This window comes from Colias eurytheme, chromosome 5 (genome assembly GCF_061535395.1).
Source record: "Colias eurytheme isolate Ceu_HAF_F1 chromosome 5, ilColEury1 Martin Lab GWU primary, whole genome shotgun sequence".
In the NCBI taxonomy this organism is placed as follows: Eukaryota; Metazoa; Arthropoda; class Insecta; order Lepidoptera; family Pieridae; genus Colias; species Colias eurytheme.
The window spans coordinates 9,034,056-9,060,642 of NC_142984.1; the positions used below are offsets into that span (position 1 = coordinate 9,034,056).

Consider the following 26,587-nt stretch of genomic DNA (forward strand, 5'->3'; position numbering starts at 1 on the left):
GAATGTTTACTTTTTAACGGAACGCAATATTGAATGTAAATTGAGAAAGTAATAAGAACGAGGTTGATACATTTTATGATTTTAAAATAAGTAGTCTGTAAGTGTATTGATGTAAACATAAATTTTAAATTGTGTAAATGTACGGTTGTATCAAAATAGGTGCTTGTGCGGAGTTTGTCAATTTCAAATGTAAATTACATTTTGATCGCATAACTGAGTATAGTTTTAAACTGAATGCTTACGAAATAAGTTAGTCACTTGTTTGTAATTACTCGATGTACTGACAAGAGATTATTAATAGAATAAAATGATACCTTAATTCAACGCTTTTTATTTATTCCTTACCCTTATTTAAGAACTTTCAATTTCAAGAGTATCATAAATAGAACAGATTGAATAATAATTATAAGATTGGATCTCTATGTGAATTTTGATGGTAGTCACACAATTTTGCCTTTCAATATGATATTGTAGGACAGTAAAGTAAGTATGGTTAAAGGTTTTTTAATAAAACAACATTTTAATATTACTTTTCCAATTGCTTATATTCCATAACATTAGGTTGATAATTTTCGTACATTAACAATATACATAGTCTAGAAACACTAAGTTTAACACAAATTAGAACTTTATAAATTAAGTGAAGACTAATGTTATTAATGTTAAAAATGAAAACAATTTAGCAGAGTAGCTTGGCAATTAAAAGTTCCGCGATGGTGTTGGAGTGGTGTTCGCTTGCGTCTCTCATCTCCTCCGAGCGTACGCCAACCACGCTGGTATGTCCGGTTTCTGGGGAAAACAAAATATTTGTTTGAATTTTATAATGCTAACCGCTTAATGCAGTTCATAATTAATAATTATTAATTATTATTATTATTGCCTATGGCCTTAGATCGCCAGATCACTCATGAGAACGGTAAATCTAAGGCGTCGCCACTCGCCACGAACTGCGAATAACGCGGTCGAGTCCCGCTTCATGATCTAAGATTGAATTTTATTTTTTTTTATCTTTTCAAATATAAAGACAGAGAAATTTTTCTTGAAACGTTAAGATTTTAATACCTTTTCTATATCCTGTCAGTAGTACCTACTCATATCAGATAAAAAGGGCCCTATGCTATGCTACACGCTTATTTTTATGTTTCAATATAATATTATAAAGAGGAAAGGTTTGTAATTATGTATGTATGTATGATAATCACGCATAAACTACTGGACCGATTTTGATGAAATTTGGCACAGAAAATTAGACCCTGAGAAAGAACATAGGCTACCTTTTATTGCCAAATATGTACCACGGGCGAAGCCGGGGCGGACCACTAGTGTTTCAATAGTAATAAAAAATCTTAATCTTCAAATCCATCATTACTTTCAAAATATAAAATACGGCACCGGTAATCAAAACAACAATTTTATACAAAGACAAAATGTTACAAAATAGACAACATTATTAATTAAAGCTTCTATGATGACAATATTGGCTTTAGGATAGAACAAAGTGCTTACAAAGTAATAAGGTTAAGAGAATTTCATCAATTTAATATGCAAATCTGGCATTATCGCTTCCAGGCATATTCGATTACGGTATATAACTATTTATGTTGTTTTCAATAAGACTAATCATAAAAGATCTTTATTGAGAAATTCGTGAGAGAAATAAGCTTTTTAAGGTTACTTGTACTTAAAGTTAAACCTTAGTTTAAATAAAACTCGTAGCTGTTTATAAGAAACTGTAGATCATAAATAACGTGACTGTGGATTTTAATATGAGATTTTTCAATAAAATATTCTGATCGTTTTATCTCCCAGATAAAATGCATTCAATATCCATAAATACGTATGTATTGAAAATATTTAATATAGAATATTGGAAAGGTTATGATTTGAATATATTTAAAACATGAACCGTCTTATTGCAAAACACGAACCAGCTGCAAACCAGGTCTAAGAAAAGTTTTAGCGTTAAACGATTAAAAATAACAATAGATTAGGACAAGTTTAAACTTATGTACCAAAGTTAAACCTTGATTGATTTATCCCAGGCTTTTTTAAGATTTCTAATAAGGTTTCACTTCACAAAGGTAAAGTTTTCACTATATAAAACTAAAACCCACAATTGTAATGTTTAATTTTCATTTATTTCAAGGGTTAAAAGTATCCAACGACTAGCCGTGTAAAGTATCACATAAACAGTTTGTTACGTTAACTTAAGAGGGTTTCCGATATAAACACGTACTAAATTGGATTCTCTATAAATCCCTCAGTAAAGAAAGGGTTAGGTGTTAAAATTTTGAGGGCATCCAATAATTTGATACAAGGGTACTATCAGTGATAGATGATTTAAATATATATTAATCAGAGAGCATTCTCACTTTTCTTTGACTAATACACATTGTTATAACGTACCTACCCATTTTTAATTATGAACAAATGGATGGAAGATTATATAGATATCTAGAATTAAATTAATTCTTACTTAGATTAGAGTTAAGTATGACGCTCTTAGTTTTATATCAATATCTATTAAAATCTGAAATATATCTTACATTGAAGATAATATCCGAAATAATTCTTATCGATTGTTAATTCACAGATCGTGTTTTAGAATAAATAATCTTTAAATAAGATTCTATAAAAATTATTCTTCTTGAAAGAAAATTTCTTAGTCAACTTACGTTTTTTTTTTAGAAAATAAGTATTTCTGCGTAGCGCACTAATGATACTAGAGATGAGCTGTTAATTCTCGATACAAAGTATTTATTATAAGCAGAAACACGTATTCAATAAACAAGGAGCTAAAGTAATTACCCCGTTACAACATAACTGAATTATTGACCGAATCCGTAATAAAATAGGCTTTGAAGTATAATTAAATGTGAAAAGTATTTGTTCACACGCGATACAATTTGGCTCCAAACTAACTATAGAAATGTTTTGATAATAATTAAGAGGCAATTTATTTTATGTTCCATATATTATAATATAATTTAGAAAATTTAAAACAAAATATGACGTAGCTTTATGTAGAATATATGACTTAATATTTCGATAAAATAAACCTACCCTACTTTTCAAATTTCAAAATACAAACGAACGAATATTTATTACGTATACACGAATACTTCGTATCTATACGTAGATTTAATTCTGATATAAATGCAATACAATAATTTCTCATATTATGTCACCTCCAATAGAATTCGCAAAAAAAACTTGAGCAAAAAACTACCTACGTTAAAAGAGTAGGATACAGATAGAGTCAATTTAGCATAAATATCATCACAATATTTGAAATTTTTTGTAACTTTCAAATGCTTTATGAATAAAAAAAATTAAAGAAAAAAAATCGATTACGCGGGATTCAAAACCGTGCCTTTCGCATAAGGCGAAAAAAATTAACAAAAGTCATTCTTTAAAAAATTATCAATATCAATAAAATAGATTATTCTTACGCATTTCTTACGAAGAATAGGGAAAGCTTATAAAACTGTCTTTCTCAGTTACTCGAAATAAATAAGCTTTACAAAGTTATAATTTTAAAAACTTCGAACTGAAGGTGTAAATAAAATTATCGCGATTTTTGTCTCTTAAAAGTTAAAATCTCATTACTTACTTCGAGATCCTTAGCCCAGTTTGAGTACGTCTCCGAACGCTTACCAAACCTGCGAACAAACAAATTATTATACTTAGATAGAAATATAGCATTTGATCTATTAAGAACTAAGTCGCCCTTTTGTGTCTGGAACGTCCTAAAAACACATTTCTGCTAGGTAAAAAATGCAACAACCAACAAACTCTGTAAGCAGACTCTACCGGACCAATTTCTGCTGCAATCTTCTGCTTAATTTTAAGTCTCAACAACATGCATTCTATGTTATAGAAATTTGGTACATAATATCAATTAAGATTATATTTTATAAGTAAATTCACAACTTATTACTGAAGGTTCACAAAATGTATGATTAAAATGGTATTGTTTTACGTAACAAACTAAAATCTCTTCTTTTGTAGATAACGTTTTCTAAATTCAGTACGTTTTACTTTACATTTTATCAAATTTCACAAGAGTTACCAATTAGCTGCATCCGTAAGAAAATTACTCGCAAAAGGATTTAGAAAACGGTATTTATTTGAGCTGAACAAACCTAATACTGAATACTAATTAGCATTTGCCGTTTCTCCGATTTCCTAACGCGTCTTTGGTATATTCAATGAAGGGAATTTACTATTTGAAAATGTGACGTAAACAACGCTTTTGCGTATTTCTCGCTCTTTTAGAATTCCGGTCTTACGGGACTCGATTATACAGCTCCGATGTCTGTCAGTCTTTAGGATGTGTTTATTCACTTTTTCATAGATATATGAAATTTTACGATGAATATATTAGTATGAATTGCTAGAGCCGCTATGTAAAATAAGCTTGATAAAGTTGTCTGCATATACGAGTGGGTAGGTACCTAATTATAAATACTGTTATGTGGACATAAGGTGCCGATCTGATTTCTTCGAACTTTGGAAGAAAACTAACACTTAGAATGGTATTAAACAATTAATTTTATTATGAGGTGAGAGAATAATCTAGAGGTGCCTTCTAAACAATCAACATGCATTGACATCCCATATCTGCCATAATATTTTAATTTCGGTCCTTATAGTTACGGATTAAATGATCACCACAGATCATGAATTAAAACAAATACAGTGGACACTCTATCGTGTCATAAACAACAGTGAACATTCAATAAATTTGAAACATCTCATCTCACGAACGTTTTAAAACAGTTAAGCTCAGGCAATCCATGCGAAAGAAAGGACCGAATAACTCGTCGATACATCTAGCTACTGACAGGAATAGGGATGTCGGGAAACATCGATATCGTACCTTGGTCGCGTGTGGTAGGAGTAAATGCGGTCTAGTTTCTGCAGCTGAAGGAGCCGCACAGCGCGATCTAACAAGTCTGGGTCGACGCGGTCCATAGCCGCTACGTCGCGACGGTCAATCCTGCCAATATATCGATATCGATATCACATCTGTTACAGCACTATGACCAAGATACGACTCGATATCGGCTTTGGCGAGTTAGAATCATTTAGTTTTATTTCTATAGGATTATACGTTAAAGAAACCTACAACTTAGGTACTTTACGTCGTGATAACACTGTGCCAGTAAACATTTTAAAACTAATCCTAGGAGTAGATATTATATAGAAAAGAGGATGTACATTTTATAAGTAGCTATTATGGTTATATCTTCAAGTTTTTTCATATACCTAATCATAAAATAATGAAGATTATACCAATCTCAAAGCATTTCACTTCGTTGAATGATTTCTACAGAGAGACAAGAATACTTCCATAACTTCTTCCTATGTATTCTTCTGTAAATCACTCTTCGTTGTTCACCCCCCTTACTTCCAATCATAAAACCAAAGTGCAATCAAAAGCAAATGTACCATACATTAAAGTACTCGAACCACATTAAACAAATTACATATCATAAAGTTTAAAACGATCTAATCATAACCGATTCATTGAAGTGTTCAATAACGATACCGACTGATAACGTTATCGGTACGGTATCGTTATCACAACCGTTAATTAGTGTTACCACTCGAATAACTCGTTACGTTGTGCAAGGAAGCGTTAATGTAAACATTGATTGTTAGTGACGCAACGGATTGAAAAATAAATGAACAACTGTTGCACCTCGGATTAAAAGTATTAAATGTACAATTCGTTTATTCTATTTGTAGCGCCTGAAAATAAACTGAAGATATTTCTGAGATGGATTTCATTTGAGTTCCTGTTAATTTAGAATAAGATCTGCAAGTTTAATGTTTATTTCTTTAAATAAAAATATGTAGACGAAATCGAGAATACTTTTCATTTGTAGATAGAATAATTAAACCTGTTTGAAAGTTTACATTTTAAATTAACTAACTGTAGTCACTATTCGTTTTCGAAGTAATAATTTAAGAAACTAAAAAAACAAAACATTATTAATAAGATCAAGTCTACCTAAAAATAAGTGAAAAAATCATCATTTTACAATTACCTAGACATTATACCTAATATAACTTTCACGCGTTGTCTAACCTAAATCCAATCCACGGTTCACTTTTCAACCCTTGAGCCGTCATAAAACAGATAATAAAATTGAATATCTTATCGTATACAAAATCAGATACACATGATATATGACGTTAACGAGACAATTTAATATACAATGTCAGTACTTCTGACAAGCAATGAAATATACTTGAGTTGAAAAAAAAGTTTTGTAGAATTTTCGGGAACTTTGCAACAAATGTGAATGAATTTTTAACCTACTTCTTCTGAACTTGAAAAAACGTGTTTCAATTATAATTTGAATGAAACAAAGACACAACGGTGTTAAAATGTTATTTAAATCTTAAATGGATTCCTATATAATTATTTTTATAAAGAAAAACAATGGACTTTGAATATACCATTCCCATTATTTTACATGGCTTTTTCATGACTTTATGACATGGAATTGTGCTCTCTCTATTCATTATTTTTGACTGACCGGTTGGCTTGTTGGTGGCCCTGCCTTCCAAGCCAGAGGTCGTGGGTTCGATTCCCACCCGCGGCAAATATTTGTGTGATGAACATAGATGTTTGCTCTGTGCCTGGGTCTTAATTATCTGTATAAGTATTTATTTAAAATGATATATGTATGTATGTTTATCAGCCATCTAGTTTCCATAACAGAAGCGAAAGCTTATAGTATGGGAGATTGTGCTGTGTGTGAAAATTGTCCTGAAATATTTAAATTTATTTATTATATTAAGCCCGTGTCATAGTAGACTTTAAATACTTCCCCAATTTTAATACAACTAATAAACACAATACTCTATTTCTCAGTCGGTTGACTCAGATAGAACACAAATATTTGGTATTGAGTAAAGAGTACGCCCTTATTTCACAACAGTATTTGTTTTTCTGAACGAATGGGGACGTTGATGAAGTGTCTCTAGTTTTGTGTACATATTGGACGTTAAAATTAACTAGTTTTTCGAATGTATAGCCTGTAATTTACTATTTCGTTGAGTTATTTAAACTTACCTGTTTTAAGGCATGTGTATCGAATTGCCAATGAAGAAAAAAAATAAGTGTCGAAAATATTTCAAATATGAAAAACGAAATTATAAGAAGTTAACTATTAAAATTTAAAGCTGAGTATAATAATATTGTATTATTAGATTATTATTCATTTAAAACTATTCAATAAAAAAAATTAAAATAGGCCTAAAGTTGATAAATAAAATGACAAAGGATTTAAAAAATGGTAGTTAAGTAAATTGTGATAAGTACCTATCTATGTCTGTTATACAAATTGTTTGCTGAATGTAATAGAGATACGCCGAACTAGGTATTCGAAACGAGTCTATAGTTATAATATATTTTCGCCAATGTAGAGATGCGTCCGAAAAAATCCTATTTGACAAAATATACATAAATACAAATAAATCGAATATGTATTTTTATTCCACGAAATACAAATAACCTTTAATAATTCAATCTATATAAAAGATTATCCGGTTCACAATCACTCGACTTAGCTTTTAATGGATGACCTCTACCAGATATAGAAAATAGGAGATTAACTGGCCATCAGCTAATAAAAAATTATTAATAGTGTATCAAAGGAATAAATTGATAAAATATGCGCAAACAGATTTACCAAACTGGCTTTTAGCGTATTGGGAATTATCTTTGAGGTATTATAATAAGTATTTCACATGTAATCTCTTACCAAAATACATTTATTTTTGAAGTGAAACTTATTTAGGCTCGTTGAAAGTAAAATTTCATGTAAGGCGACGATTTTGGTATCTTTGAATCTTGCCAAGAAGTTTCACTTCTGACACGTGTGCTCTGCGCACACGCTCTTTTATATACCATAAGATAACGGCTGTTTTTCGTATAAATCTGAACAAAATTTATTTTACATTTAAAAATCTTATATGTCGCTTATATAGTAAACACAATCCTAGGAAAATTTGTACATCTTGCGAAACCTCCATTATATTTTAATACAAACTGTTCCACACCTTAATACAAAAAGCCTTTGTTGTGATAAAATTGAAATTTCTAAACGAATTTTATTGTAGAATGGCTTTCACAAAGAAAAGGTTCAACTTTTTAACGCATTCAAAGTAAGTTTGAAAGCTTTAGACACACGGTTCACGTGGATGTAAACGTGCTTAAGTTAAAAGCGATAGATAATCTACACTAATATTATAAAGAGGAAAACTTTGTTTGTTTGATTGTAATGAATAGGCTCATAAACTACTGGACCGATTTTAAAAATTCTTTCACCATTCGAAAGCTACATTATCCACGAGTAATATAGGATAGGTTTTACCCCGGAAATTCCAGGGGAACGGGAACTATGCGAGTTTTTCTTTGAAACCGCGGGCGGAGATGCCGGCGGAAAGCTAGTATCTTATAAACATAATATTTAATATATTTAAAACTTAGTTAAATTCTGAATGAAAACCTATATTGTTAAAAAATGTTTTTCTAACGCTGGTTTGTAATTAATCTACTTAAACGAAGAGAAGATTCTTTCCAATCGTAGTGGCTCTATATTATAAAAATAGTATTCTTTATTTAGATTTCCGCCTATTTATCTAATGCCTTATAGATCTAACCTTTGAAATTGAATTTTTTTTAATAAGACTCAATACTGTTATACTGATAAATAAATTCATAAAAGAGATCCAAAATAGGTATATCAGCACACAAATAATAGATTAAATTGACAAAATTTCTATTAACATTCCCGAAAATTCAACATTCATCAAATAAACCATTATTGGCAGTTAGCACAACTACAATAAAACACAAAAACAAAAACATTTCCAATACTAATAGATAGAAACTTAAGCAGTAATACGTTTCGTATATTCCTATCACTTGGCCCTTTCTTCGCCCTTTATCCATCACGTGCGATACGTTTTATACTAAGCTATTCTACCCTTAATAGGTACTAACCCTCTAGAATACTAAGTAATTGTTATTACTCATATTGTATTTCTTTAATTGCTTATTTTTCTTTCAAATTTGCAAGCAATTATTCAACTTAAAAAGATACGGCTCAATTATTGTAGTGTTTACATATTAAGTGTATGAAAACCCATATCTAATTTTGTCCTATTATAACTATGTATATGGTCAAAATAAATTGAAGAAATTTTCATGGTACAGAAAAATTAATATAGGTACAACATTTATAAACAAAAACTTAATACGGAATTCAAATACGAACATAAGCTGTTTCATTTCGAAATCACCAGGAGTTTAGTAAAGGTAAAGTATTAATAATGATTATTATAAACTTAAATAATATTTTATATCAAAATAGCAAAGTTAAAATTTGAAATGGGCATCCATGATATTATATGAAGTGTTCCGCGAATCACTGTTAGAATGTTTTGTCTGTGTTAAAGTTCATTTTCACTGAAATAAAATGTTTGTTTGAAAAGCAACCAAATATTTTCGTTTTAGCTTTGAAACTAGTTTAATTTATTTGAAAATCTTGGCTATTAACTAAACTTTTATGTAGAGTAGAAAGATTTTATAAAAGAACTAAAAGTCGTATTTTCCTATGATATTTTTTTAATTTAAAAAATAATATTAAAACAAATCTACGTTAAATCCATTGCATATTAATAAAATGCTACCTAATGAAAGATATAAAAAAAATATATATCTAAAACCTAAATTAACAACCTAGGTTTACTCGCGTTCGTAATTTCTACCTGAATGTTCGTTTAGTTTTAAAAGAGTTCAATTGGAAGTTCTTTAGTGTAACAAGTCTGTGTTCGAACTTAAAGTTTCTTAGACGATAAAAATCACAACTTTAATGTCATGTGCAGGTAGAAACATTAGTTAATAAGGATAAAGGAATGCAATTTTAAGTTTGATACTGTTACTAAAATACTTCGCTTTTTCAGATGTACATATAAGTAAAAGTAGAGGTTATAGTCAATTATTAAGTAGTTAAAAAGGGCATATTTTTTTCCTCAAATTTCAGGTCATGAATTATTTTTTAAGGATCAGCTACAGACTTTTAGTTACCAGCTTTATTTATTTGCAACAAGTAAAAAAAAGTAAGTAAAATCATAATCATAAATAGTTATCATGAAAAGTTGTGGTATTTCATAGTATGAAAAAGAATAGCTTCCAAGAACAAGCTTATTAAATTTCTGAAAATTACAATTCAATTAGGTCCAATGAAGGAACTTAAAGAACAGCAACAGTAAGGCGTCCTTTATAGAACGTTAAATATGATCTACAAAGACTAAGTTGAACTTTGAAGAATTTCTATTTTATTAAAAATATTGCCATAGTTCAGTTCAAAATATTCATGTGTACCTACTTTCGCGTTAAATTAAATAATTACTTCAAGTTTCTCATCTCATTTAAAGAAAACGTTTCTTTTATAATGTGCATTACTATAAATTATTTCAGTTAGTGTATACTTTTGAAGGAGTTGAACTAATCCTGGTATATTCTTAAGAAAATTTTTATATAATAAGCCAGTTTAATTATAAAAAAACCAAGAGGTAAAAACAACATTCGTACGAAAAGATCCTCACATTTGAAGATTCACAAGTTTCATTTCATTTACCACGCGGTGTAGAGGCGTTTATTAAAAATTCATAAAATTTAATTATTTGAACCCAGAGCAGGAAGAGCCTAAAACGCCAAGTTTTATGGCTATGGCTGCCTTCAAATATGTAAAATTACTTTTTTATGTAACGCAATAAAACTGTGTGTTTGCGGTAGATTTTAATTCATCTCGGATTACACTTGTAACAGATTAAGGACAGTAGATTAATATAGCACTTGGCGCATAATTGCAAAAATTTACGTGGAAAATCGAACTATAGTCTGTCCACTATAAGAATTGCTTTTTGACAGCTCGACGGGTAATACCAGAAGTGATGTTCAAAAGATTATCGATTGTGATACCATTTCAATTATAAATTAAAAATATTATCATAAATCGAATCAGGTACGTAAATAATAATTACAACGTAAACGTACTAATAAGATATGTAATAATAAGACCACATATCTATGCATTGTATGTTAAAACTAAACTAAACTAATATTTTCTTATTTATTGGTTTCTATCTTACAGTTTGGTTGTCTTTACGTTTAAATTATATAACATAATAGAAGAGTTTTTCTGCATCGGATATATTTTACAGAGTATTTCTATCGATTATTATAATCTATCGACCCATCATTGAATAATTCTGTGTAGACATCACTAAGTGGGCGGGACCTGTCCATGAAGAACGATAATTATTTGTATGACATTTTAACATAGACAATATAATCCTTCATAGGCGTGAAGCTGTCAAAAAGCAAATAATATAATGGACAGAGTATAGTTATTACGATACTGATAAAAAAAATTCTCTGTTCTGCTTGAAGTTTGACATTTTGTCAGTGACCTACTTTGAATGTTTGTAAAAAGGAACCCGTAAAAGATAAACCTAATATTAGAAAGGCTTATTCAAAATGTAACTGACAGTAAACATTCAAAGGACATATCCTTAAAAATGTTATCTGCTTTCTGCTTCAACCACATTGCAATCACGTATCATCCGTAAAGCAACGTCATAACAGTAAAACAACGACAAAGAATCACGAAACAATTACAAAGACAAAAGTCCCATTTCGACTTTTCCCGTGGGTGTGACCGGGTTGAAACGTATAATTTGTTGCATGTCGTCTTACCACTGTCCAGTGTTCAGTGCCCGTAATGATGACGTAATAAGCACTTTGTAGGTACGTGTACGTTGAAGGCACATTTGAAACAGAATTACGCTTGCCATTTTCGTAATGTATGCGTTTAGAACCACTTTATAATTACAGAGGACGGCAAAAGCTAGAGCATTTGCTCTAGCTTTTGCCGTCGTCTGCTACCTCTAGCTTTTGCCGTACGAAAGATACTGAACCTATTTAGGTTCAATATCTTTCGTAGGCGTAAAAGGGAGATTTAAAAAATTTATCTCGTTTTTAGAAAACTAGCATTAATGATAATTTTTAGATCTATAATAAACTCAATTATAATTTGTCCTATATAATACATATACGACGGTATACGACGACACAGTTTCTTCGAAAAGGATATCATAACAATAAAAATAAATATGTTCTATTAAAGAACGATGTAATGATTTCTGAACGTAATAAATAATAATTAAGAATGTAATAAAACCTATTCCAATAAAGGAAATGGAGGAAATTAATTTTTTCTCTCATACGACACACATTTGAAATTTATGAGTCGCTCTTACGGTCGCTCTTGAATGTTATTCTAGCATTGTGTGGTCACAAAGACATTTTGCATTTCAATGTTGTGTTTATTTTAATATTTGCTTTCCCGACTCGTGATAATAACATAACAACAAAAGTTTTATTAAAATATTAACATATAAACACTATAAATAAAAATGATTTACTTAGAAACATTGAGATTCGATTTATTTTATTGAATCAAACACAATATTATAACTTTATACTTTTTTAGACTATGTATAGTATAGTGTAGGGTTTCTAACTTTAGATCAAATCTTGATTAGTGAATTTTATAATGAGCTTTTACAAAATAAAAAGCTTATTATTAAATTTACAAATGACTTTTACGAGATAATGTGATTTAAAATCAGGAATTCCGGTCACGGTATTGCATAATGTATTTGTATATTAATCTAAATATCAGTGACTTTCCGAAAGAATGGAAAACGAATTTCAATACTTTTGTTCGGACACGTTCCCTCTCGGTGTATTCATTGAATAAATAATGAAGTTTCAAAGTATTTTGAACTGTACGTAAAGGTCAAACGCAAATTTTAAAGGCCTTCTTAAAATTGTGTGTCACATTATGATTGCATGCATTGGATTAAAAATAAACTAAAAAATATTGTTCGAAAGCTCCTTTGCTTAGCCGGAACTGCAGAATACCTAAACTACGAGGTATTTCGTCATTCTAGAACGCTAAATAGTGGCTGGCAAATACGTTAGTGAAAGACAAGTTAGTCTTTTTAAAACTTTATATTATGTTCAATTTCAAGTTCCTGATATAATCCGAATTCTGGATGTATCTCTAAACTAAAATAAGAATACATATCTAAATATCTAGTTTACGAAACATTTAGTACGTAATACAAGACTATAAATAAATCATCATTTTGAAACAGATGCTAAAAAATATCAAAGATGTTATTGAAATCTGTATTGAGATAGGTACATTGGACATACGTTATCTTCAAAACGTATATCAAAACATAATAATGCTAAACTGCAATATATTTCTGCTGATGAATAAATGGATATCAGTTTCATGTACGATGAAAAGATTTCACCAACATTATTTATTTTTAATATTTGCTTTGCTTTAATATTTCGATGTTCACATGTGAAATATTTTGTAAAGAGGGGAAATCAGCTCTTTATAGCATTGAGGCTCAATATAATTATTTTTCAGATGTAAAGCAATCAAATACAATATTATAATAATTGATTTATTCATCAATACAAAGATACTTCAATTAAGCATTCTCAATAATAATATTGTCTATTACGATTACAACTTTCTCAATAATGTTACTTCTCAGAAGAATTTTAGTTTCCAATTGAAACAAGATTTTCTAACCTTTAATATACATATACCTAAGATTTAATAAAACAGTGCAGACATGACCTTATATCATAGATCCATTTCAACCACTTCTTTTTTCTTACCTATAGAACTTTCCAGAATGATTTTCATACCCTATATCTTACCTTGGTCTAGCAGCCTGCGTATAGTAGCGATCTAGGTCCTGCAGCACACGCAGGGCCTCAGCCATGTTGTGAGGGCCCTCCTCACGGCCCTCAGCAATACATATGACAGCTACCAACAGAGCCATGGCTACGATGATCCTCTTGCTCAGCATTTTGTCTAAATGAAAAAAATGGCGGCTTAGGAAAGTTGTATGGTTGTATGTTGTATCAAACTTAACGTTTATTACACCGAGGTAATTATTCTTATGTGATGTTGATAGACATTTCATTAAATCATAATAAATGTCTGAGTACTTATATTAAAAAGATGGAGACTTTGTTTGGTTGTTTAATCGCGCTAATCTCAAGAGTTACTGATTCGAATAGAAAATTTTTTATTGTTATGGATAGTCCATTTATTTGGCGGCTTAGCCTATTTAAATAATTATAAATACAATCACGCTACAATTAGTAACGTAGAAGGAGAAAAAGCAATGATAAACGTTGTAAAAATATTCCTTTAGACACTAAACAAAGTTGCGTGGGTCAGCTAGTATTGATTAAACAGACTTTATAAGAAGAAAATAAATGAATAGAAAGTCTATAATAAAGCCAAACATTGAAAAGATCGTTGTTAAAAATGTTAAGCACGCTACTAAGGTTGTCAACAATTAACAAAAGTTCCCGTGATAAAGCTGACAAGTCAGAAACAATTGAGAGGTGAGGTTTAAATTATGCAACGTAGACTTTCTTGTTCACGTTAATGAAAACCTTTGCTGACGAGTTCCGTTTCAGTTTTAATACCGGTACGTTTTATTCTTTTAAAACTTAATTGTTATTTGGCATACCAATAAGTTTTTTGGTTAATAACTGATACAGATAGTAAGTGTACTGATATAATATCTCTCATTGTTCTATATAATTTTCCTAAGTCATACGTAAAGTTATTCAAATTTCAAAGTATATAAAAAAAAATCAGTAATAAATTAAAGTACTGAATTAAAAAAAATTCAAAGTATTTCAAAGTATATTAAACGTAGAAGTTATTCTATTGGCTTACATAAAATGACAATCTGATATTATATCTAACCAATATAGTAACTAAATATAGAAATGGACACACCAATTCTTATGATCCGAATTTGTGTGTATGAATAACTATATAAATAATTTTCAAATGAATATGGAAAACCAGACATAATTTGAGAAATTAAATTATTTATGCTTACTTAATCACCACACCAGGGCTGTATTATAACATGTAGAGACCCTGCCATATTCAAGTCTTTAAAAAATACTGCTTAGCTGTTTCATTTGAATTGATTTATAAAAACATCAACTTTTTGCCTTGCTTATCTTGAAATAAAAAATATTATAAACAAATAAAAATAATATTATATTTTCGAGTAAAATAAGTGAGACAAAGAGGACGTATTCTTAAATTTAATAACCTTGATTTATCGTAAAATGATTTACGAAACTTTTGAAATCTTGACAAAATTAATGAATACAATTAAATATAAAGTTTTAATTTATCTTTAAGCTAATCCGTCACTGGCATTTCCACCAAAATAACTCACTTGAATCGAATAAAATTAACAAAGTTCTAACATATGTCACACGCAGATTAAATCAAGAATAAAATTATATTACGGTTAAAGACATTTATTTCTCAAAAGATTACATTTGAATCACTCACAGAGAAATAATTTTTTTTATAATCATATCTCTATCTCGCTTAGCGTAACAAGTACGGCTAACAAAAGCAGCATACAAAAATATCAACAAATTGAGGGTAATTTCTATGAATTAAAGTGGGGTACTTTAATTGAACGACATTCTAAAGATTCTAGAAAAACGCTTTTGTTCGAGATAAACGTATTATATTGAGTTAAATAAATTGAAATATAAAATATACCATACTATGTATAACACAAGTCTTTAGATAACAATATTTTGTGCAAACTACAGAAGTTACTGTAGGTAGGTATCTAAGACCGGTTGAACTTAATTAAAAAGTTCACATTCTTCTTGTTATTTTATTGTGTTATTCCAATACTTTATTGTCCCGATCTATCGAGATTGAGAAAGTTAGAAAGAATGCTACAAAAGTTAGCCAATTAAAAGAGTTAGCTGTTAATTATCGGCTAACAATCTGTCCTCGTAAACAAGTATTGTTAGATTTGTGTTTTTAGTGAGACATAATTGAATTCTATTTTAATTATTTTTTAAAGTTTGCACGTGTAAAGTGTGCCTTTCAAGAAATGATAGAATGAGAGAGAATATGATGTAAGAAATTTATAAATAATGTTTTTACTTGTTAATAAATACTTATTGCTTTGTAATACTTTCATAAGCACCAAAATCGTATGTACTAGCTAAAGAATTAAATATGGCTGACCACAGATACTGAAATTAAAAAAATAATGAACTTCCAAGTGTTATACACATGTGATAACAATATATTATGTATTATAATACTTAGATAAGTATTATAGTAAAATATAATTAAAAGTTATTTAGCTAACGTCCTAAAGACTTTTCTTCGCGGTTGCATTCTTCGTTCAAAGCCTCTAAACCCACAGTAAGTGAACAACTGTCCATTATTAAGTTTAAAACTTATCATTATCCTCGACAGGTTTTTTAGTTTTTCCCTCAGCTTAAGCTTAAATTACCGTCTCGTCGTTTAAGTTACAGCTTTTTAATCGCTTCTCTTTAACAATGGTTTTTCTAATTAATTACAAACAATGTTGCAGTTAAGACGCTACGTAATTTTTTTTGTTAAAGGATTAAAAAAATGCATGTATTACGAAGTTCTTTTATAGCAAGCCAAAAAGCATGCGTTTGTAAAAAAAATGTACAAATTTCACAAAGCTTTTGAAATTTTCAGTCAAGAACATGATGATCATAAAAACGATGCTAAGTATAAAATATTGTCTTTCAATAATTACAAATTAGAAAGTACCTCACAAATTGATATTCTAAAAGAGCTTCAACATAATTACATAGCGAAGATAAATAAGGTTTCAATAAAAAAGGTTACATACACTCAACTTGTCACTGTACAGAATTGCCTAAAACATCCAAAACTTTTCGAAGGAATCTCACTTAAAAAGCCCATGAGATTTTTATTAATACAACTCCATTTCTCTTTTAATATCGGTACAGAATTAATTGAAACTTAATGAAGCATTGAAAAATGTTAAGAGAAAGGTTTCAAACAAAACGCTGAAGGAGAAAATAATTAAAATCTTCAGGAACTCAAATATTTTCATTTTATTGATATCTAACATTGGTTTCATAATAGGTACCCTACACTCTATAATATTATATAAAAAAGATACATTATACAGAAGTGAAATATTTATTTTTATAAGGTATGTAATAATAATACGCATTATAATAATAATATAATAAATAAATTACGTCAAGATCGCCTATCGAAACAGTTCTCTGTAGTACCTACGAAAGGTGTCAAAAATAATTATAATATGTTTAGGTAAAATCGTAGACTAATTTCTGAACATAAAGAGCTCTAATAAATCTTTACCAAATAAATAACTACAAATAATACATATTATATATCAATTTTTATAAGTCAAAAAATTCAAACAAATAGTATCATAAATACCACCTTTATGACCTTTGAATTTGTTTATTACTCAGATATTATTTCGTAAAACGTTTCACAAATCATGAAAATTCAGAGACAAACCCCTTTACTAAAAATAATATTCCCAATGCCCTGAGGGCTAGAAATCAATTGAATATAAATATTTACGTTGATGGAAATGTAAAAATCGTCATATAATATCCGACCCTTCGAGAATTGGATTCAGGTAATAGATGAGCGTAAAGAGCCTCTACATTACAATATGCGATACCGTCAAATTGCCTAAATTGTAACGAATATACGAATGACACGATAAATACTAGGTACTTTCAATAAATCGTGATACAGGCAGGGTTTTTCAACACCAAACCTGATATTTTATATTGTTCATAATATTGAAAAATTCTGCTGAAATAAAAGGTTAATTAATAGAACACATACAGACTAGAAGTTATACAGAATAGTAGTTACATTTTTAAATATGAGAAATATATTATTTTGATATTTAATTTGAATGCAACTCTTCTCAACTAAAAGCATCTAATTAAAAAAACATTAAACTACGTCATTATCTTTTTTTTCTCTGTTTTTTTTTTAATAAGATGTATTTTTAAGAACATTGCCCATAGATATATCCCAAAATAATTAAGTATCTATAGTTCATTGTTTTAAACGTTTTAAATTTTGATTCATATGTATAATTATATAATTTAATAATGTGTAGATTCATACCATAGGTAAACATATTATAAAAATAGAAATTCTTATAAGCTTCCCTTCCTTACAATCATAGATTATTCAATATTACAGGATAGTTAGTGACCCGTTATAAATCTATTTTAAGTAATGTATTGAGAGGCCACTGCATACGCTTATGAATATGAATAGCTTTCGTCTTTATCACAAATGTAACGAAGCGAAGCGAACCTTTTATTATGTATATCCCCTTTTCTTGTTATAATTATTGATAGATAGAATGTAGTTACAAAATTATAAAAATAAAAATATATAATAAGCATAGCAAAATTGATGAGAACGCATTACGCGTAGTTTTAGTTCCAGATACGAATAATTCAGCTAATTTTCTTACAAGGTTTTTAAAGCTTCATAGAAAAACTTTACTCTTCTTGTTTGACATAGTTTTTTTGAAGTGAAACTTCTTTATCGGGGTTGGAAAAAATGTAACATTTTTTCGTTACGCGCCATCTTTTTCGTATCCCTACCACGCGTGATTCGACATATTTCTGTAAAGTTGCATATAGTAAATTATTTTTTGAAAAATAAGGTCATAAAGAAGTTTCACTTCTTACGTGTATACACTAGTACACACACACACATTTTTTTTGTATCATACTTATGTAGGTATTTATTATATTAAACTCTACAGACAAAATCTAAATGCAACTACAATATTGTGTGTGTTCATTTTGTTGCTATGGAAATGTATCACTGATAACTGCATATCAAACGAGTTTAGTAGCGGAAATCAAAATTAGATAGCTTTTCTAATATTAGCAATAAACTTTTATCATGATAATCGTAGCTTTGATGTCTATTTTTATTTGAAGCTTATGCAATTTGCCGCCAACTTTACTAAGCTATTGATAATCCATACTTATGTATAATATATTATAAATGTCGTTAAAAGGTTAAACATGAATTTTAAAGTGAAACTTTTATTGTGTTTTGTCATCTTTTTGGAAATTTAAAGCCAATTTTTTTGATCATATATTAATTAAGAGTTGGGACATAGAGATAAGCAAATACTACTTTTTGCAACGTTCTGATTATAATATATTTTTTAATATTACGAAGAAAAAAAGAGAAATCACAAAGGTACTGCGTTGCAATACAACTTTATATTTTAAATTTTCGTAACGTTTTACTTTCAACTACATGGCATGCATATTTTTCACTTTATACCTCCTATATTGTTATCTACAAGGTATATTAAAGTATGAGTTATAACTAGGAACAGTTCATAGAATATCTTGCAAATGAAATACGAGATTTCCAGGTAGCGTCACAGTATTACAATATAGCGTTTCATATGTCCAAAATATGTTTGATAATAACATTCCGCGAAAAATTGCACTAGTTTTCATTTTGACAAAAATGTTATATAAAAATAAGAGAAATTTGTTATTATACTGCATAATAAATACACGTATCTACCTATAGATACTGGTTTAATAAGCAATTATGAGCAACAGACCCATTATTACCGATTAATCATTTTTCTAAATAAATAATTATTATTTTTTTAACTATTGAGCTTTTTTAGAATTATGAACATTGAACATAAATAATTTTCTACTTTTTACGTTACAGATAAAATTTGAATAAATAATAATTAGCATTTAAAATTTTATTTAACTAGGTTTTAAAATAATTCTATAAATATTAAAGAAGTAAGTATTCAAATTTCTCTAGAGAAAATATCACCTTTAGATAATGGCTTATTTTGTCAATATGTTCTTTTTTACTGCTCTCAAGAAAATGAGACTGCTGACTAACGATACTATTTTATGATGTACGAGAAATATATTTTCTGGGAAGAAATGTTATAATTTATCACTACAATATTTTAGAAAATTTATAAAAGGATGCATATAAAAAGAATGGGTGTTAAAGTAATTGAAATATTACACGGTAACAATAAACGCCGTTTATAAAAAAAGTTTCTAATCTATCAACGTCTGCTATACTTTTTTAGTAAAAGAAAAAGATAAATAATTATAAATAAATACGATGCGCTGATTAGATACCTTTTTTTTGTGATATTGCTTTATCCTTGTGTAAAGTTAGGACGAGCCAAATTCTTTAAAACATATTTTTTTTAGAGATTCATTTGTATTGTGGCAAATGGTTCTCATTTTTCATGATTTCTTATATTTTTAACTAAAATCGTTGAAAAGAAAAATAAATGTTATTGCAGTGCTTTTCTGTGCTGTGAAGTTGAATGAGCAAATTAAAAGAGCAAAAAATAAAACTTATGATTTCTTGAATTTTACTGTTTTAAAAAAAATAAGCTTTTCTTCAATATTTTACACTTAAGTAGGTAGACCATACTAAAATTAGAAACCGCAGTCGTATCATTTAACAAAAATAAAGTTTGCTCGTGTCCACAAAAAATAACTTCCATCGACGCTTCATTTAAATTAAAGCTTGAATCGTTTTCATTTGCATAAAAATAATAGAAACTGATTCGTGCTTCAATTTACTTTGTCAATATTAAAAATTGTTGCTAATCCAACAATTTCCGAGCAATGCGTGTAGACTTTAATTTGAAATGAATTTTCGATTCAATTCACAATGCAATATGAAACAAATAGTACCTAGTTTATGGTAAATTTCGGCGCTGATATTAGCGGTCAAACTAATATTACGGTTTAGTACATTTCACACCTAATTAGCATTCGAATTTAACGAATGTTTTGTTATTTGGTTTTATTGCAGTTCGGTTTTTGTGGCTTCTTTCTTACATTTTCATAATTTACACAAATCTTTGCTTAATTATATAAATAGTTCGATTGTTTGGTTGTGAAATAAAAACTAAGAATAAAGCTAATGTCAAATGAAAGCTTTTTTCATGTATTCAAGATTTTTCGGCTTCTATTTGTAATTTGTTTGTTTCAATGAAAATTATATCACGGCCAGCTTAACTGCTTTAAAGCTGGGTAGCTTTGAAGTGAAAAATTATGAATTCCGAACATCAATGTTTAATCCTGATTTCGATACGACGATATGCATACTTTTTGCATTGCTAAATTGAATAAGTAATTCACAGGGAATATTAAATGTGCACAAATTTTTGTTGATTTTACTTCTGCTTGATTTTATATTTTATAAAATAATATAAAAATATTAATAAAATGTTTATGAATTTTTAACGACCTGTTTTAGACTTTATGATTATAAAAAAATGCTAACTAAGTATATAATTACGCAATTTAATCCTACTTGCTTTTATAAAGGCTCGCGTCTTCCTCTATAAGAGTCGAGATAACATTGTAGCTGTTAATATCAAATTTATCTGCACGCAAAACTTCTTTGAATACTGTTTATTATTTCTTATGAAAAAGCATCAACCGTGATATATCTACAATTAAAATATTTTAATTTTAAATATTTAGGTATATAGCTTTAACAGGGTGTTCTTAAATACTCAAGTTATAAGATGCAATATTTAAATAGTCTCCAATATTGCCTACTTCGTCTTACAAAATATAATATATTTACAAAAACAGCAAATCGCTAATTATTTACATTTTAAACTTTAAACTGGTAATTTCATTTCAAAAGATTTCAATGTTTTAAAAGAAAAATATTTTTTTAAAACTTTCCAAATTCTAAACTATGTTTTTCACTGCTTTGCTCGATAAATTCGATCACGAGGCGGGATTTGACCCCACGTCCTTCGGTAAGATGATGTTTATTAATTGTCTCATTATGCTTAATTCAGATCCTAATATTTTTAATATTTGATATGATTGGGGCATAATGAATTAGGTATGCCAATAGCTGTATTTAAAACTAGGTACCTACCTAGGTACTAAGGTAATTAGAAGTAGGAACCTTTCTCTTCTCTAAAATTTTCAAGCATGATGTATTTTTTTAAATGATAGAAATTCTCGACTGAATTAGATCCGAATAACTAAATTATATACTTAGATTATAAAATATGCCAAATTTTAAACTGTACCAATTATTAACAAAATTTAATAATATACGAATGCTTTTTTACCTATATCTTGTAATTTTATAAAGGATTTCCTGGATAAAAATCTAAATGTTAAATCTATAATATACTTTTAAGTAAATTTTTTTTTTATATGAGACGATAACTATTTTTTTTGCTTCTTTTTTTTTATTTAAAACATATTTCCTTTAATCCGACATTAATTCTGTAAAATACAGCAAGCGAAAAATCTTCCTAACACTTACCTCGATTAATGTCTTTTCGACGCGGCAATTTCAAACTTCAAGGCGCGAAAGTGCAACAAGTTCTAGTTACAAGTCCGCTGATACCAGCATTTATATCTACCATTTGGGCGGGAGGCGGAGCCGCGCAGGCGTTTGCCGCGAAAATTAAAAAAAAACTCCACCACAAAGGTTCCGTGTAACGAGGTTTCATGCGTCACATTTCGAACTTTTATAAAATGAACGCAAAAGATTGGTTATGTGGCTATGTGCTTGGGCGATTAAAATAAAGCGTGGCAATAATACTAGAGCAATAATTTTTGGCAATTTAAGCCTCGAATTTTTAACAAATATGTAGTTCCATAATAACTGAAGTTATGGGATGAAAAGTAAAAAATAATGGATCTTAAGTAGGTATAATATCTTGAGCCATAAGGCCGCCGTTTGTACATTTTAAATGGTTTTGTTTTATGTACTTTCATTTTAATATGTTGTACAATAAAGAGTAAATAAATAAATATAGAGCCAAAAACTATAAAAATAAATTGCAAGTGCAACCGTCGATTTTTCTCTTAGCTATTCCATAATGTCAATCGAACATTTTATTCAGTGTAGGTACCTACCTAGTAAATGTCATAAGTATTCCTAATAATACCTAACAATCTAAGGAAGACTTAATTTAATCTCAAATTTGTATAACAAGTAGAACTTATGATTTCCACACAATGTACCACGCTTTTATCGTACTTCATGCAATATTCTAGGAATCCGATATTTTAAACTTTAGAAAAGATACAGTGACGCTTTGAAAAATTATATTTCAACCTTAACTTTTCGAGAGGAAACTTTCCCCAATTTAATCCACCCTCTTTCCACAGAAACAAAGAAGTTAAAAAGAAAATAAATCCCCTTTCCAAATAGTTTTCCTATTACAGTCGTTATAGGCTTTTGTGGATTCAATAATCCGCGGATATTACAGGGGACATTTTATATGGCCAATAGTTCTTCTGATGTATTTTTGAATGAACTAAATCGGTATAAAATAATGGAGGAAGCAATATTTTAGTTAAAAGTATTTAATACAATAACTTTTTACCTAATTATGTTGCATCTTCGTAGCGTTCTTGGAAAATTCGCTCGTTCCTCATTCTTCTTCCTCGATTGTGTCTCTTCTTATTTTGTATAATTGAAAATATAAATGAGTAATTATTAGATTAAGTAATATTCATTACTTATTTAGAATTTTCCAACTCACTTTAAATCACGTACCTACTACCTATACTAAAAATTAAATTATAACACAATATTAATATTACCTAATTACACAATCGATGAACATTTTGAAATAAATAAAAACAATCGTGCCATTGGAAGAAATTCGTATTTTAAACTCGTTCTAATTTCAAATAGTTGGTCAAACGTAAAATATTGTCTATGCTCATTTTCGTTTTAAAATGTAAATCACTGACGCATGATGCGCAAACTGGATGTGGCATTTTATGGAAATTCTAATTAGTTTCCAAACAAATTCGTATTATATCCATTGTCCGTACGGTATAATATAATAATATTATTAATTATTTCTGTTGGCGTTTAGAGAATACGAGTATTCCTACTATTTATCTTAAAATAATAACATTTACATTAAAATAAAAAAATATAAAAAAATCATTTAAATGGACGTTACTTTAATATAATATTATCTGCAATTTTGAATAGTTTGATGAAAACTAGATAGTACCTAATTATAAATAAAATATAAAGGTGTACTCAATAGTTATCTTAGCACTCATCTCTTATTTTGATTTGAATGACTTTAATCAAGCGAATACTTTAATTACCAAAATTACAAAAATACATTTTGATTCGCTTTATATTCATAGGTACTAATGAATTTACCACATCTTCAGAAAGGATCAATATAAAAGGGTTGCTATTACGTAAACTAGCTTAAAACAATGAGGAGGTGGTCAATTGGCAGATAATAATTATTATAGCCTGAATCCTTTTCCCTTATAATACTACGAACCTTTTCAAATTGCAAACCTCACAACAATATGGTAACAATAACACCACCACAACTTAAAATGGTGTTTGTACAGACAGCAAAAAAAGAGATCTGATTTTTAATACTTAAATATTTTTTCCTTCATGTTCCCCATATTATTTTTCCCGTAGGTAGGTACTTAAACAGAAAGTTTTTATTGTGTATGTATTATGCAAATTTCATCATAATCAGTCTAAGTCTAAGTCCTAGTCTAAGTAGCTAGTAAGGAGGAACACATTAATTATGCTCATAATATTATATCCGTAAGATTCGGCATTTAGTAATTGGACCCTAGAAGCCAAGTGCGTGGATTTTTAAACATATTATTGAACAGGTACCTATAACTTTTAGTCCCAACATTTTTCGCGTGGTAAAATATTATGCCATGGTGGTAATAAACGTGGTGCATGTGCGAACCCGGACCATAATCTATATCACTGATAATTTTGTCTACAACTTTTTGTCGTAGGCAAATTAATTACAAAAACAAACATGCACATTGCACTCATCCATTTTTCAAATTTTTCGCGTTCACATTTCTTCATTTTTCATAGTGGTAGGATGTAGTAGTAGATGTATTAGCATCATCTGATCTAATGTGCTACGTTAAATACGTAGCACTGATGTAGCACATAAGTGTACTCTACGAATAATCAATACAAGTCATAAACGTTTCAAATCGATGTTGATACTATAACAAATAACATGTAAGTATACCTGAATCTAAAAGTGCTTGCAAATACTAAAATATTATTTTAACAAAACAAGTAAAAACCGCCTTAAAATTGTCTGATCTAAACCAATTTTATATGGGACCACATGACAAGCTGGTGCTTGTCAGTTTTCAAATAAAAAATGGATTATTAAAATCGGTTCACCCAGTCAAAAGTCGAATTGAGAATACCTCCTTTTTTGAAGTCAGTGATAAATTTTAAGAGTGGATTCAAAGCAAAACAATTTCCTCACAGCAGTTTTAGAGATTTACGTACATAATTTATTCACAGAAACCGTATTAACCAATATTTCTATCGAAATTGACGCATCGTGCACCCAATACAAGCATACCGGAATTCCATAGATTAAAGGAATTAAACTTATCATACATTTATCTAGGAAATCCTATTTTCAGCGTAAGATAGTAACGCTCTATCAGATCCGCCCACTTGATCAAGACTTGTTTTAATTAAGCTGATTATATAGCGCACAGGGATGTACTTAAGCAGCGATCGGGTTACCGGAGCCCTTATGCCAAACTATGTACCGTAAATAAGAGTTTAACCCTATAATTATACCTACGGTCAAGGGACGTATAGATTGTTATTACTATTGGTACATAAGATATTTCCCAGGCTATCATATTTTTTTAAAACATGAGAGCTTTTCGTAACTACAGAACAGAAAAACTTTGTTAATTTCATACTGTGAGATTTTTTGGATATAGGTATTCATTATAATTGTGACTTTACGTCTGTGCTCGTCTAATTTCGTTTCAATTTAATATAATTTTAATTGAAAAAAGCGGTTATTGTAGAATTAATTATGATGAAAGCTCATTATAATATTTACAGATATGAGCAAAATCAACATAATATCTTTCAGAAACATTAAATACATGTTACAGTAAAACACTTACTTGTTAATGATCATAATGTGGCTCCCTTACGATTCAGGGCCTCCAAGTAATCCTCTATACGCCGCCCCTGTATTCAAGTTGCGGTTAAAATCTGCGTTACCTGTGAAACGTCTAATAAATAAATCCCATATATCTGTAAAGGTTTTTATGCTAAAATGAGTATGTGGTTAGCGTTTCTCGATAATGCGGGATATAAAGTTACATGCGAATGTTCTAGCAAATGTATATTAAACAAATGGTTAAGATTTTCTCAAGCGGTAACGGATAAGGTTTCGTATTATTTTGCATTCCTAATATTTAGCTTAGTACAATTGTTTGTACTTTAAATTAAGGATGATTTGATTGGTATTCTAATGGCTGGTGAGTGTGATTCATTCATATTATCCGTAAACTGATATGGATTCAGAAAAATTTTCAGGAGTACAGGACAAGGATTATTCAGTTTTATTTATTAATTCAATGTGCTGCACTGGGGCCGCATTATTATACCTTTATACGTGTTACAACACCGACTGATTTTATTGAGAAAACACAATTTTTTATTCTTGTTCATAT

The 26,587-nt window shown here is 29.1% G+C and overlaps 1 protein-coding gene across 1 annotated transcript; it reads right to left on the reverse strand.

Annotated features, from left to right (window-relative positions):
* Positions 1-518: 518 nt before the first annotated feature.
* Positions 519-22,433, reverse strand: LOC149908585 (uncharacterized). Its single transcript, XM_090102315.1, has 5 exons — positions 22,377-22,433; positions 13,838-13,994; positions 4,883-5,002; positions 3,614-3,662; positions 519-789 (listed from the first exon to the last, which is right to left on the reverse strand). Exons 2-5 carry the CDS (start codon positions 13,987-13,989, stop codon positions 745-747), a joined length of 366 nt encoding a protein of 121 aa, XP_089958441.1. The 5' UTR covers positions 13,990-13,994; positions 22,377-22,433; the 3' UTR covers positions 519-744.
* Between the last annotated feature and the right edge of the window lie 4,154 nt (positions 22,434-26,587).

Coding starts and splice junctions, on each gene's coding strand:
- LOC149908585 (XM_090102315.1), bottom strand. CDS start 13,989: ATGCTGAGCAAGAGGATCATCGTAGCCATGGCTCTGTTGGTAGCTGTC. Junction 3,663..4,882: donor TCCTACCACACGCGACCAAG/GTACGATATCGA, acceptor GTTTGTTCGCAG/GTTTGGTAAGCGTTCGGAGA. Junction 790..3,613: donor ACTGGGCTAAGGATCTCGAA/GTAAGTAATGAG, acceptor TGTTTTCCCCAG/AAACCGGACATACCAGCGTG.